This window comes from Motacilla alba, chromosome Z, assembly GCF_015832195.1.
Source record: "Motacilla alba alba isolate MOTALB_02 chromosome Z, Motacilla_alba_V1.0_pri, whole genome shotgun sequence".
In the NCBI taxonomy this organism is placed as follows: domain Eukaryota; kingdom Metazoa; phylum Chordata; class Aves; order Passeriformes; family Motacillidae; genus Motacilla; species Motacilla alba.
The window spans coordinates 28,806,441-28,821,803 of record NC_052046.1 but is presented as its reverse complement, the minus strand read 5'-3'; the positions used below and the strand labels follow the sequence as shown (position 1 = coordinate 28,821,803).

General features: G+C 37.9%; 1 protein-coding gene across 3 annotated transcripts in view; it reads right to left on the bottom strand.

Annotated features, from left to right (window-relative positions):
- The window catches only part of FAM172A (family with sequence similarity 172 member A), a 254,744-nt gene that overhangs the window by 98,101 nt on the left and 141,280 nt on the right, over positions 1 to 15,363 (bottom strand). For 2 of the 3 annotated variants that reach the window (XM_038124814.1, XM_038124815.1), the window contains one exon: positions 6,130 to 6,249. The exons of the other annotated variant lie outside the window; for it this stretch is intronic. In XM_038124814.1, coding sequence (XP_037980742.1) covers positions 6,130 to 6,249 — 120 coding nt within the window. The remainder of the gene's footprint in view (positions 1 to 6,129; positions 6,250 to 15,363) is intronic. 3 annotated transcript variants of the gene reach the window in all.

Below are 15,363 nucleotides of genomic sequence, written 5' to 3'. Positions count from 1 at the left end.
TGTATAGGATCTCTATGGCTTATGATAGCTAGGACCTGTCCATGTCGGCACCATGTCACAGCAGGTCTGAGGATCCTTCATTGTTTCTGGCAAAATATGCTTTCCATTGATTCAAGCCTATGAACACCTTTTCCCCAAAACCATTCCTTGACTTAATCTTTACTTAATCTTCCCAAATGCGTCTGATTACCTCAGATGAATCACAGCAGCAAGGGGTGGTATAATGAACAGCATTAATACTCCCCTTCCTGGGACAGAAAGAGCAAAAACATCATAGTATCATATCTGACTCTTGTTACGTTACCTGGTCATTCACTTACAGCCACTGGCAAGTAGGCCAGTTGTCCAAGGGTTTCTTCAGCCCTGCTGTTCTCTGTTGATGAGATCACTCTTTGTGCATGCAGATGACTGACTAGTCAATGCCTAACTGTCCTATGTGTAGAACATAACTTTCTATTACTGCAGAAATTCTGCTTCTGAATACTCCATCACTTAATGCCAGGATCCAATTTCAGGAACACATATTTAATTTGCTTGCCCACAAGCAAATTAACAGAATACTAAACAGTAATAATACAGTAACAGGAATACTAAAAATATCAGCATCAAGGCTAGAGACCCTATTCCTGTCCAATCCTTTTTTATACAACTGACCACTGATTCCTCCATTAGCTTCTCTTGTCTACCCTCATTTCTCATTTGATCTTTTTCAGATGAATAAGTACTTTACCAAGAAGGACAACAAAGAATAGCTGAAATAAATAACCAAACAGAATCAAGATATCATTTTTACTTTCAGACTTGATTTTCTGAATGTGAGCACTAAATTAGACCTGCCTCAAAAATGTGCTATTGTAAGTGCCCAACACAGAAAAATCTAAGACTTAAATCAGCTACAGTTGGGTGAGATGACTTGTCCAAAGACTGGACATACAAGCCAAGGCCCTATAAACGTTCAAGACAGCATCCCACACTGCTGTCCCAACTGACATTCAACATCTGAAGTGTCTTTTTTTTTCTTTTCTTTTTTTTCCCCAGTTAAATGCTCACAAAGCTTTAAAGCACTGTGGTATTTTGCTTTTGTTTTCACAATAAGGATCTTGGTCACTGAGATGTTTTCCTTCCCAGCTCTCTACTTCTAGCTCTTTCCCATGCTTCCTACAGCCACCAAAGACTTTATGTTATCTCTACCACACATCAGTAGACATATTTCAATTTAACATGTCAGCCAGGGGAATTAAGAGTTACACGTCCACAGTACCCACTCATCAATTTTCCAGGCAAACTGAATTAAAAAATAAGTAGATATATTTATATAAGAATTCACAAAAAGCCATTCAGTCTGAGACTTCAGGAAATCAAATTAATGAAAAACTAATGATAGGTTCACAGCCTAGCCATTAAGTTTCTTAAATTGCATTTTGCCTGTGCGAGAATAATGATACAGCCTCAGAGACTCACAGGTAGCTCAGCAGGTGCCTGTCTATCATCATTATTATGGCACCCATCAGTGCCAGTCACGGCCAGGTCCTTCCCATACTCAGCACAATACAGCAAAATGAAGTGGCAGCGTATTGCAGAGAGGATCTCAAAATAACGCGCCTAAAATTATTTCAAATTACCAAAATTTGCAGATTTGATGGAATTAGGACTCTACAGCGCATACAGTAATTTGAACAGTGTGTTTTAAGGGCTCTCATTGTAACAAAGCTTGCTAAAAGGACGCCCTCCTCCCCATTTTACCTACACCTCTGTGCAAATTGTCAGTACATACACCCAGTATTTTAGCCAAAAGAACCATAATGAATAGTTTACACCTGCTGAAGACAACCTACTTTCCTTCTCCCAAGTATTACATTCCTGTGTGTAGTTTGTATTTCCACAGCAGTATGAATGATCTAAACTGGAGATAATAATTAATGATTCTCACAATTTTTTTCATTATTCTCATGATATTTGGTATTTTTAAAAGACAACATTTAAAATTGAAACAAAAAAGCTGTAACTCTAGTTATAAATTATGAGAAAATAACTGAAAATGCAAAGCCTAGGGTCTCAGAAATATAGGAAGCGAACAGCAGAAGCATTCCACAAAGATTCTTCTGTGTGGGTCTTTCATGCAGGCAATGACAAGGAAAAACATTATTTTTAAAGCAAAATAATTGTAAACCCATAAAATTTGGCAGGAAAACTCAAAGGAGGCGTTGTACCAGAAACTTCTTATTTTCTGTAAACTAAATATAAAATTGACTCCATCAACTTGAAATTCTCACTTTCTGTTAAATTTCATAAAATTATTTTAAGCTTGGAGTTGGGAAAGTTCCACAATTTACTGTCAAGTAAAGCAAACTGATTCTGAAAATAAATCCCTGACTATACTGTGCAAGGGATAACAGAATTAAGAAGCTGAGATGTGTTCATGAATCATAGCTTGAGTTTTTCAAAATCAGTAATAAGCAATTAGCAAAACACAATAACCCAACAAATATTTTTAGTGCTGTGCATTCAAAAAGTAATTTACATGCAGATATGATCACATGCACATTTTATTTCAAACTCCAATTACACATAGTTTAATTTAGCAAACATTAAGATACATTCTAACATATGGCTTATGGTTTACCATTTGTAATTCAACCTATAAACAACAGAACAATAAAACTTAGTACATTTATTGGTGAAACTTTATTTTCCACACATTTTAATTACTTTCAGTTATTCTTCTAGTAATCTATGACACAACAAGGCACAGAAAATGTGTGCCTATGTTGCAGTTAACTGGGTAACAGTTTCTGTGTATTTGAGCATGATATTGCAGACTCACCCTATTTGTCTTAACATCCTGCAATCCCAGACAAAAGAAAATGTAGATCAAAAAGGTGCAAAGATCAATAAAATTTTTACTTGACATGGCATATATTTGAAAATTGCAGCCAAGCCCTACCTGTTTGTTTAATGAAGGATTTCCAAAACACAGCCTTATTTTTATGGTGAGAAGAAATTTGGAATGAGGACCAAAATTTGGACACCAAAGTTTTGTAAATAAAAATGATCCTCCTTTTCTACCAATTTCATATGTGATGGTCCTATCCGCTCTCTTTCACTTTGTGTTTCCCAACAAAGTGCATGCCAATCAAGGGACAAGGCAGAGCAGCACTGCCTTTCCTATGCTACCTCCCTCAGCAGCTTCAGACAAAGGAGCACCTGGATGGGTACTGCCTGCAGAAGGCTGAATGTTGTTCTCTGGCTTTTCCTGGGAGAGCACAGCTCCTCCCACACAATGGTATGAACGTCCATGAACAAGACTTTGCCTAATATCAGCTTTCATTGGGTTTTTCTGTTTAATGCCAGAACATCCCATTTCCATCAGGAGACTTACACCACGATGAAGCGGCAAGCTGTGGCTGAGATACCGCAAGCCATCATGACAGATCTTGCAGCACTGAACACGGAAAGTTGACTAAGAAGATATTAATTGAAAACACAAATTTTTTTTGATATTTTTGCTTGGCAGGCAAAATAAAATTCAGAGGGCTCAGGCAGAAACCTTCACTCCAAATTAAAGCCATATGCTTCACACTACTCTCCTGTAAGAAGCATGAATGCAGAAGGAGCAGCTGTGCAAGAGGTCTCCATAACAACTGTAAACTACAATTTCATGAAGCAGTTAACCCAAAAACTTGCAAAGGAAGTGTCGAGGTGGTACAGCTGCTATATGGTGTAGCTGCTCCATCAACCTCATCATCACCCCAACATGAATCAGAGAAGAAAGTGAAGCGATCGAAAATGTATTTGTCATAAGACAGTAATTACCCATCAGCTGTTCTGTTTCTTTTTGGAGCTCACTGCAATTACTAAGTGCTGTATGGATACAAAGTTTAAGAGAAAGGAGATGATAACAAAATAAAACCTCACAAATGAATACTGTGATTAAATAGTTCATGGTTATTTCAATGATATGTCCTTCAGTGTATGAATTATTTAATCAAACTGCTTTTAGTAGTACTCAAATATCAAACTACCTCTGCCTAAATCAGGTGCTAATATCCTTTGATTTTTTAGAAAAACATTGAGTTACATTAAAAATACATTTCAGGTCTAGTTTTGCATGGCAGATATGTGATGTATCAATGGATATGTATTATATTCCTCCTCTCAGGCATGCATCTCCTGCAGAGACAGCAGACTACAGAAGCTGACCCTTATTGAGACCATCTTGTCTTTCTGACAAAGATACTTCTTACTTACTGGTTGCTTCTTGCAATTGATAAAAATTTTTGCTCAGCCTGTGGTAACTTCACAGGCTGAGCACCCTGACCCTGGAAGCCCCAAGGTCAGAAGTCTTGTTCTGAAACATCAGTGTGCTTCATCTTAAAGTAGAACAAAAGTGAAGAAATATGCACCAGTGTGACAAGAAATATAGGGAAAATGGGAATGACGCCTTGGTCATCTGTTACCCAGGCCACCTCAAGCTGTTGTCTGAAATGTGATTGAAAAATTCTCCAAGCCTCCTTCACATCAGCACTCTGTTTAGGAAACACTGAGAAAGGTCTCCAGGTGCTTCTTATTCCTGCCCTCTGATACGTGTATGTATCTCTGGGCATCTGGTGACCCAACAATGTGGCTTTACAAAACCTACAGAAATTCTGCCAAAGCTTTACTTTGGACCCATAAGTCACACCAGAATAACCCGGGCTGAAACATAGAGCAGCTGAAAATCACAACTCAGGAAAGCCAAGACAGAAAATTGCTCCCTAACGTTCACGACAGCTCAGGAGCAACAGGCACATGCAATGCAACACATCTTTTGCCCACAGATGTAGTTACAGAAAGAGTTATTCATCTTCAAGGTGAATATTCGCCTCAAAATTTAGTTTTGAGACTATTCATTCAGCAGGTAATAAAACACCTGTGAAAAATGATCAATTCTCAAACAATCTTCAGATCAGGAAAATGAACTGTTTCTCAAGTCTCAAATCTGTACATGTCATGCATATTTTGCACATTCTCTTCCAGGACCTCAGAGATAATGAAAATGGCATTAATTTCAACAACAACAAAAGGCGGGGGGGGGGGTAGGAAAATCGCAAGTTCTTAAAATAATACCAGTGGCCATCGTCTGGATTGTTATTGCTACTTGGAGCAGCGTAAGACTAAAACAAACATGCTCATGCATGCTTTTTCTTAACTAAGGCATTCATCTTATGTTCACGCAGGAAACCTTAATCAACTTTCAGTTAGATCAAACTAATGTGTTGTAGACAAAAGATGTACATATATGTCTGATGTTTCCTGTGTCCATAAAACCAGTTCTAATGCTCTTCAATTTAACTTTCCACAATTAATAGGACCCTTACTTTACTGTAGTTTTCTTCAATAAAATACATCGTGATTACACTACTGTTTTAAAATCATATGAGGAGACTGTAGCTACACTGACAGTGAAACTTGGTTCACAAGTTTAACAGGCAGCTTGGTATACCTGATGGGGTAGAGAGATCTGCCTTTAGAGAAAAGAGTGAAAGACTGACAAACTAGATGTTCAGCAGTTTCAGCACCAGATGTAGAACAGCTTTACACTGAGCAAAGTTCTTCCCACCTTATATTGCTGCAGAGCCTAATAAATGGGAAAACAGAAGTCCTTCCAGCAAGTTCCATAGATCTTTGTAGAAAAACTGCAAAAACTGAATAAAACTGCCATATTTCCCTGCACATTTAGTTCCAATCTATATGCAACAAGCTGCATTTGTATCTGTGACTTCGCTTTAAGACTGTTCTTATATGTCTTTAGTCTCATATGTCCCCAGGTTTTTCTGACCCACAGCAGAAACTGGGGCCTTTCAGTACATAGTTTGGACATAGTTTCAGTATATAGTTTGGACAACAAGGATGCAGCATGTTCTGTTTCCCCACGGTCTTTCAGGTTCATGCACACCTGGGACCTTCCTGTCTAGCTCAAAACCAGAAAAGATGCAGTGACCTTCTGGTTGCAAAGAAATCCTGACCAACCTGTACATGACCACTGGCACAGTGGTTTCTACCTAGCTACTTTCAAGAAGGTGATCACAAAGAATGTAGAAAATCTGTGACAGTCTTCAGCAAAGACAGCAATGGAGAATTCACACTTACCAACTCTACAAAGGCAAGTCCACCATAACTGTGAGCAACAAAAAACACATTCTCTGCAGCTGACTGGGAAATAAAATGGTCCCAAACATAAATCGCATGTTCTTCAGGAGAGCCATTATCCTGCAGAAAGAAATTATGTTTGTGACAATTATCTTTTAAAAAATGGCAATTGTGTCTAAAAACAATGTGTTCCTATATTTTAGAATGTTTTGTTAAAATAAAAATCAAATTAATACACACTAGTATCAAAAAGAGAACAGATTCTTTTGTCTAAATAAAGGCAGCAAAACTGTTGCTTTCTGAGCTTACTTTAATAAGTATAACAAAATTACGCATCTGCAAAATTTTACGTAAATATCATGATGACAAGTCTGCTAAACAGAGCCATTCATAGGAATTATGAGTCACAGCTCAGATTTTCATTCTTTTGACAACTCTTTTGTCAAATGTTTGTTCACTGAGGGTTTGTTTAAAGTTCTTATGCCTTAGATTGGTAAATAAAACTAGGTAAGAACAATATAAATACATAATTTGGGTTGGTAAAGACCTATGATTTCAATTTTTACTTTTTTTCGTACTATGAGCCACTGGAAACCTGAATTAGGATTAAAATTATGGTATTTCCAAATACTCTTTCAAATCTTACTTTTTGTGACTGCAGACTACAAGATATGGTGCAAACAAAACACCTCTTGACTGGTGGCAGCCATTACTTGGGAGTTTTTGGTAGCTAGGGGACCACATTTTCTTACTATTGAACAGGATTTTGTCAAAGTCAGCCAGTGTAAGAGTCACAGAAGGCACTAGAGGGACACACATTGATTTTAGTGCAGTCTCATCAAAACTCATGGTTGTGTACTTGTATCTTGTATCCTTGAGGCTCTTGGAAAGAACTATATCCCTCTAGATTTTCCCTTTTTCTTGGGTTGTTGAGGTCATAACTACAAATTTGGTCTAGTCTCTGGCAACAAGAATAAGATGCTCTGCTAGGTACCCTGCTCTGCCAGTATTTCACAAAACTAGGATAACAATGTTGGCTCTTTCCAGGCTCTTGAATGCCAGAAAGAGCTGATCAGTCAAGGTCATGTAATTTCCTAAAGTTTGCATCCCTTTTCCCTTTGGTTGGTGCCTGCAACAACTTCATATCCTTAGCTAACTCAGACACAGACAAGAAAAGCCTAATTTCCTTAGGAAAAAGAAAGCACAAACCAGTAAAAGCCACTGGCAATCAGAAGCTCCTAATTGCACAGTGTGAATTATTGAAATTTATCAAGAATGTTAAGGTGATCTAGATCTCAATTGCATTCTGCAACTCAGTTTTGGGGATTTAAGCTCTTATAAGTCTTTAAAATCAGTGGGAAGAGACACAACTAAATAATGTGGTTGATTCTGGCTTTTATTTCTATTCTCATACCCTGTTTTCAAAGTAAGAGTGAGATAGCAACAAATCTTTTATGGATCCTGACCCAAAGTTTTTAGAATAATGATTCTGCTTCAGCAGCAGTGATTATAAGACAAAAAACCCCTGAATTTCTCTTACTCCTGGACAGATTCTGCTCTTCATTGACTATGACAGATTGTAGTTTTAACTAATTCTGTATCACCTGTTGTAAACTACCTCAGTATAGGAAAAGACTTATTTCAAAACAGTTTGTTGCTCTTTTGAAATTTGATTATATAGATAGGTACAGAAAGTAAAGACTCCTCTCTTCATGAGGAATGAAGGAAATATTTTAGAAGAAATTACATAAAGAAAATATGATTGACAGACCAGTTAATAAGATAAAGCTGAAGGACAACTTAAACAGGAGTTTCCAGTGCAAAAGTGATGTACTCTATAATGTGTATGGAAAAAAAGTACATTAAAACACCGAGAAAGTTTTAGAATTACTAACTTATCTAAAATATTTATCTTACTTATATACACAGGAGGTACTTGTTTTTCAATAATAATGTTGCCATTGATACTTTTAACAGCAATTTTTGTATAGGTACCCAATGCTGTTTAAACAATCTGAGAAAAAGAGGACATTTTTTCTGCATAATACAGCATTTTCAGGTTACTTTGTACTTATTATTGGACACACTGCTAGTTAAAGCATGCCATTTTAGATTACACAAGACTAAGACGTCAGCAAAAACCTTCTGAACTCAGCCCAAAAAAGCTTTTACCCATCAAAGCATAACCAGTGGTCTAGTAAACTAAATTAGTAACTTCACAGCTTCACAGTCTAGTACAAAAACTCAACAGGATTCTATAAAAGCAAAAAGAAATGAGCTAGAACGAGTTAAATATAGACTGTCACTTCCTTTATTACCAGTTTAAAAAAACCCCAAACATAAAATGTCAGGATAAACTGGACTGCAGTACACTCTGTTAAACCCTAAACAAGGTAAGAAAAGCACATGTGTGTGAGGAGTCTGGAGGAGTCCTATATGCTTAGAAGAAAAGCCCTTTCTTTAGAGCATCTGCTTATTCTTCCCCCTTGTAACAAGTCCGTATTACAAACACCTCACACATTCCAGGTGTGTACATGGAATATCCAGCTGCTGAAGCAGCGCACAGCTCATCTCCTTAGGATTTCAAATTACACTGCGTCTGTGAGGTTTAACCTCTACTGCCTGGCTTGGATTAAATTATGAGACAGGATGCTGCATTTTCAGCATGAAAGGTGACAGTCTCAGGCAGCTGTTGCTTTCTGTAATTCCACTGAAAGTAAATTGAATGCACTTATATAGAACATTGTTAGATTATTTGATAGAGAGGGGGTCTTCCGGTCAGAGTTTACATAATTATCTACACAAGTGTACAGAAATGAATGGACATTAGCCTGGAGAAATCACACTATGTACCTCAAAAGGCACCTCAGACTGAATGCATTCTTATTTGTGAAACAGACTGAGATGGAGACGTGCAGAAAAACTTGAACTTAGAGTTCCTGCTGCTGAAAGCTGGTCACCTGCAGCAGGTAATTCTATGCCAAAATAAGTGGTCTGGTTCTTTGGAGTTGTGGGTCTCTATCCCTCTGAAAATCCTTCCTCTTGATCATTATATATATAATTAGACATGAAGGGAAGAAAAGATTAAGAACTGTATGATGTGAAAAGGCCCTCGTGCAATGTTTATGTAATACAAAATAATCCAAACAAGGCTACTCCTGGGCCATCCATTGGGCAGAAACATGGAGGAAGTGAACTCATATTTTGGTCTGCCATTTTTTCCAGCATGGCAAGTGCTAGCAGTCAAAAGATATATAACATTTTAATGGTTGGAGCCATTAGGTATACACAGATAAGCAGTATGCAGACTGTGAATACAATATTACATTCTGTTGCATTTAAAACACAGGTTAAATTTACCAAAGTAATATTACTGTCATTAATTGTTAAATACCAGGTTGGAGCAATGCAGCAACTAAAGCCTTATCAACTATGCCAGATTCTAACATCTAGACATTGCAAGGTCTGCAGTTATGATGGACTACCTGAGTTGATAACACATGAAATTATCTAAACAACATTTGCATATTTGTGTAATTATTTCCTAGGGTTAATTAGCTCCTGCAAAGCAGCTTGCCCTTTGAGACTGGTTACTGTGACAGGTTCACGTATTTTGTGTTTCAGTGCCAAATTTTACTTATTTCTTTTTTTTCCCCTTTTAAATTCTTTTCCCTCTGAAGTAGCCTGTTGCCAGAAAGTCATGGGCCTTGAGGCCTTGAGTCTGGAGGTCTTGAACCACTATTAGCTTCACTGAGGCAGAGAAGCTCAGATCCCCATCTTGAACTTCTAATACATCAAAATAAAAAAGTCACCTAAAGAAAAAAAAAAATAAAGACTACAAAATTAAGTTTTCAGATCTGGTAACCTTCTACTTTCGTTTTTTTTTTAATCAAGAAGTAGGAATCACATTTTTCTGAGACAAGGGAAAAGTAAAATGCATACAAATAGGGAAATATTCCATACAGCTTTTAAAGAATTTATTTAAAGGTGGTTTCTCTCATTACCATTTATCACAGCAAAACAATTTCTCCTTCTAGCTTGATAAGCTACTATAAACAAGTATGGTACATGAGTTAAATACAGGAGAACAGAATTGCACACTGGCTGGGAGGCAGAAGGATACAGAAGGCTTTGATCTTCTGTCCCTGGAGATGGAAATCTTACCCACCAGTAATACCTTGACAGTTGTGTACAGTTTGTCCCATTGCCTCAGGGAGCCTTAGGGCTGCCAAACTTTTGCAATTCACCCCAACCCTTCCAAAAAATCATGACACTTAAATTCATATAAGTACAAAAAATCCTGTTAGAACAGCACCTTTCATGAGTTCTAAATGATGCTTATCACCTGTTGCATTCTTCTCACTCCTTCTGCAAATACTTGCCTTACATAAGACAAAAACTTTTTCACTAGGGAGAGCAAAATGAAACTATACGATGGGTTACTACTACCAGAGCAGCTCCAAAATTTCCATGCAGGAGGTGGTCTAAGAGGCTTTTGTCATGGTTCAGGAACACTACTCCCTAATTTAGTGATACCCCCAACCAAGACTAATCCAAACCAGACACCGCCCCTCCCACTGCTCTTCTGCTCCTTGTGTCTGGTGGGAGACACAAAAGACAGAGGTTATGGGTTGAAATAAGAAGAATTTACTGGAAACAGCAAAATGAAATAAGAAAACAAACAGTAACAGTAACAATATTAATAAGAAAAGTACACAAAAAAGAGGGTGATTTACATGCAAAAAATGCTCACTTATCCTGAGCCAACCCAGTGCGATGAACCAATGAACAAAATGGCAGACAGATCCTCTTCACCCATGCTCTTCTTCCTGACCACAAACCATTCCCTTCCTTCTGGGAAGCACTTCTGCCCTGACAGTGACAAGGTGTGATACAGAATAATAACCTAGATGTGCCCACATGGCTCCAGACTCCATTACCTCTCAATTACTGCAAAAAAATTAGCTCTGTCCTGGCTGAGAACCAGGATAGCTTCAGGGGCAAGAAAGCTGAAACACAAGCAAAAAAAACCCAAAAAACCAGCCAGTATGTGATTTTCCCTGCACAGCAAAGACAGTGGCTATGGCATTACAACCACAGAAGAGGATTACAGTAAAGAGAGGATATAAACTGAAAACAGGAAAGGAAGTGGAAGCATGCATTTTGTATTAATATATTTCTGCAGCATGAGTACATGAAGACAAGACTTGAAAGTGTCTAGCCCAGGACATTTAACCAGATTTTGACTTTACCTGAGAAATTCCAGTGTATTAAGAAGCATCCCATCTACCTGAAAATCTTTTTTACCTTTTCAATCACAGAGTTGAGAGAATTCTTGCGCAGTTATTTGGGAAAGGTTCTCTACTACAATACAAGAGGTGATCTCAGGAGACAGCAGAACTTTTTATTAACAGTAGGAATTGTATTTCTCTTTACTTACTGACAACAGGCAATGCTAATCTGTATGCTACATAGATGGAGATATGTAAACATGAAGATGGGTTGGCTCTTGCAGAACTCTTAAATAACTGGGCTTTCAGGAAGCATGGCAATAAGCATGCCATAGCAGTATCTTCTGTACAGGAGCAATTGCAGCCGTGTGAAACCAGACAAAAGGATACTGCAGAAACAAGCACCAAGACCATCTCAGCAGCAAAACAGTTGTGAGTAGGGGAGATAACAGTGGAGGAAAAGTGACAGTGGAGGCAAATTTATACCAAATCTTAAATCTGACATGTATCTGAAATTCAGTTTAGCAGGTCATATAAAGAGCACAGGAAAGCAAGGATGAAAACTGAGCCGTGAGTCAAGCGAGTTATCTTAGTTGCTGTGAGTGAGACAACTTGAGAGAAAACAAGAAGAGAAGAGATGAAACCATTGACAGCTGATGCTCTGGCCTTGAAAGTCTGAATAGAGGACAATTTCTTTCCTCCTTTTATGGGTTCTGTATGGATTTCATGTGCATACCTTGCCATATTAAAACCACAATACTCAGCAGGATTTGATCAGCTGTGCAGAGTGGCTTCATGGGCACCAATGTCTGGTGTAGCTCTATGGAAATACAGAGCATTGTATCTGCATTGGTTCAACACTAAAATCATATAAATGCATGGGTGATGTTATTTTATTCAGCATCTGTATTCAGAAATTCCTTACTTAAGACCTTAGCAGAGATTAAATCATGAGTCTTCAGATGTAAAAATGCCATACTCTTGCACTTGCAGGAAGAAGGGGTGAAATAAAAAATTATACTATCTTTTTAAGGGCGTTTTCTGAGGTGGGGGCAAGATACATACTCTGGCAGCATACAGTAGCCAATTTTGAGACAGAAGGAGAGACCAGGTATCACAACAGCTAAGTCTGGTCATTTGTGAAGTTGCAGGATATAAATAGTATAGACAAGGTTGTTAATCTGGCACACGCCTTCAGAAAGCAATACGGCAAAGTGACTTGAAGTTGTTTTTTTTTTGTATTACAGATCTCAGTTTATTCCCCAAATCTATTTGAGATGTTTCTGTTTCAATTTCTTCTACCTATTTTATTTGTGAATTGGGCTGGTCATGGAATTGTTCCCAATATTGCTCATGAAGCCCTAGTAATGTTGTGTGCACAGAGTCGGCAGCACAAAGGAAGACCAGAAGTCTTCCTTTTTTGCATTTTGCAGTTAAATGTCCATGATACTAAGTTAAAGATAGTCCCACCACCAAAACTGCCAACAATTTATCAGGAAAGCATGTACTCTCAACAGTCTTGCTGAAACAAGAAGTATTCCATACATGCAATAAACATGCAATATCTGCATATCAACATGCAACATCTGGCATATCAAATAGCCAAATAAAAGATGTAAATCAAAAATGCATTTGGTGGACTGATACAAAATTTAAATTTCCTCCACCAGGCCAGAGGGGAGGAAGAGCTGTTTTGGCACGAAGTGGTGATAATGTGGGATGACGTTCATGGGATGATGAAGCATTTTGCTATGGTACAACTCTTGAGATTATGCTTAAAATTACAAGTTTTAACTAATGCAGGACTGATGTCTAGCCATGACTTTTATACTTTGTGTTTGCGCTCTTCCCCAGGGTTCATGCTCTACCCAGCTACCACCACAATTACCACTGAAGATGACTTCAGATCCTGTCCCACTTTCCCTGCTTCAAATGCAAGCTGGGCATTCCCTGGTGACAGTGGTCAGGAAATAAAATTCAGACTTATGCTATATATATATATATATATATATATATATATGCGCAACAGAGCAAGCTTGGATCCTAACCTGCTAGGGCTAGGGCTAGGGCAGCAGGAAGGAGTTCGTTTTCTGCTTTATACTACAGTTTTATGGCACACAAGAGAAAAAAAAAAACAAACTCCAAGACAGACTAGCATTCTTCCAGCAAAACCCTCAATCACTACAGTTCCTAACCAAAAAACCTAGAGCAACTGAGCAACTTCTGGATTAAAAAAACCCAAACCACTCTCACCCCCTGTTTCCAAGGTGCCCCAACCACCTCTGCCTGGTGAGAAAGGAGCTGGAAATCAAAACACTTTCCACTCTCTCGACCACAAGCTCTGCCTCCAAGCCTTCACTTAAAATATTTCAACAGGTCTGAAACCTGCTCAACAATGCCCTGAAACCACAGAGAGACACTGTCAGTGCCCACAGTGCCCACTCTCAGTGCTCCAGAGAGGTGCCAGTGGTCTCAGCTGCATTATTGCATCACTGATGATTTAATACTATACTTCCTTTTTGGCAAATGTGGGCCTTCACAGGAGGTCTTCAGAGCACCACCACGTCAGAAGCATGTAGATGTAATATGATATAAGAGCATTTTTAGAAGGCTGGTGTTGCAGATGGAATTTCTTAGATTTGCATTGGAACTGAGACTTAAGCAGGGTGAGTTTGGACATGGATCTGTGCAAAAATAAAGAAAGAAGCAACCATTATCCATGTCCTTCACTCTGTAATGACTCAGCCTCTCTGTATGGCAAAATACCTTCTGCTGGTCTGTTCAAATGCTCTCCTTACTTCTTCAGCTTTTTACTTGGAAATTCAAGTGACTTTGTAACCTGAAAGGGTTTGCTGTTTACAAAGTAAATCCTGGATTTCAGGCTTAATTAAGTCTCAAATATTATTATATAGTCTTGATTAAAGTATCTGCTTGTCAGCCAGAGTAAGACAGTCATACCATGGGTATGGACAAATACCTGTACAGTTCATAAGAAAATCCCCATGCCAAGATGATCCAAGTATTATCTGCCAATCTCTGTGGGGGGACTTACACATTCTAATTTAAGTACCAACTATAGCAGCTTGGCCGAAGATATTCCAATTGGTAAAAATACTCAAAGGGGGGGGCAGCTGCATTTCAGTACCGTCATGGATACCTACATTTTATATTTTTTTATGCCTCCTTGTACTTTTTTCTTTCCAAACTACTCAATCTCAGGGATCGAGATTCTGCCCACAACGTAATGTATTTCTGCCTATAATGTAATGAACCCAAGCAAACACTGCCTTTTGTATGATCAAATTATGGAAACAAAAGAGTATTTCTTAAACAAACCATCAGTTGGTATCTTCACAGATATCCTCCTTAGCAGCCATGTTTCTGGCAATTAACAGATTAATTGTGAGGGCAAATAAATAAAAATAAATACAATACTTTTATAAAAAGAACTATCTTCACAAGACACAGAGAGATCATGCCTGTCATTTAAATGATTACACGCATTTTTCTCAACACTAAAAGCAATTCCTTTGGAAATGAATGCACCCGAAACATTAAAAAACTCCTAACAGAAGTCATGCAGAACTGTTATTTTTCTATTTCCTATAGTACTCAAAAGCCTATTTATTATCCTGTTCTTTCAATGTTTATATGTTATAATGAGAAACAGACTTTTTTTTAAAACCATGCTATTGTAAGAAAAATACCATTTTTGCCAAGGAAAATGCAGCTTTCCTCACCACAGGAAACAACGGATCTACACAAACTTTAACACATTTAAATAAAGTAACAATTCAGTATTTTCATTAACAGCTATGGTTTCAGAACAAACCTCAACTGTAAAGTCTCTGTTACAGAGTATATATCTTTTGTGCGAATTAAATGAAATGGAATGGCTTTGCTCTGTACTGTTCTTCACTTCTACACTTCTATTTATTACACTCAAGAGCAGTTATTTAAGTGAAAGAAAGATTTAACAGGCTCAAAGCTATTTGATTTCTCT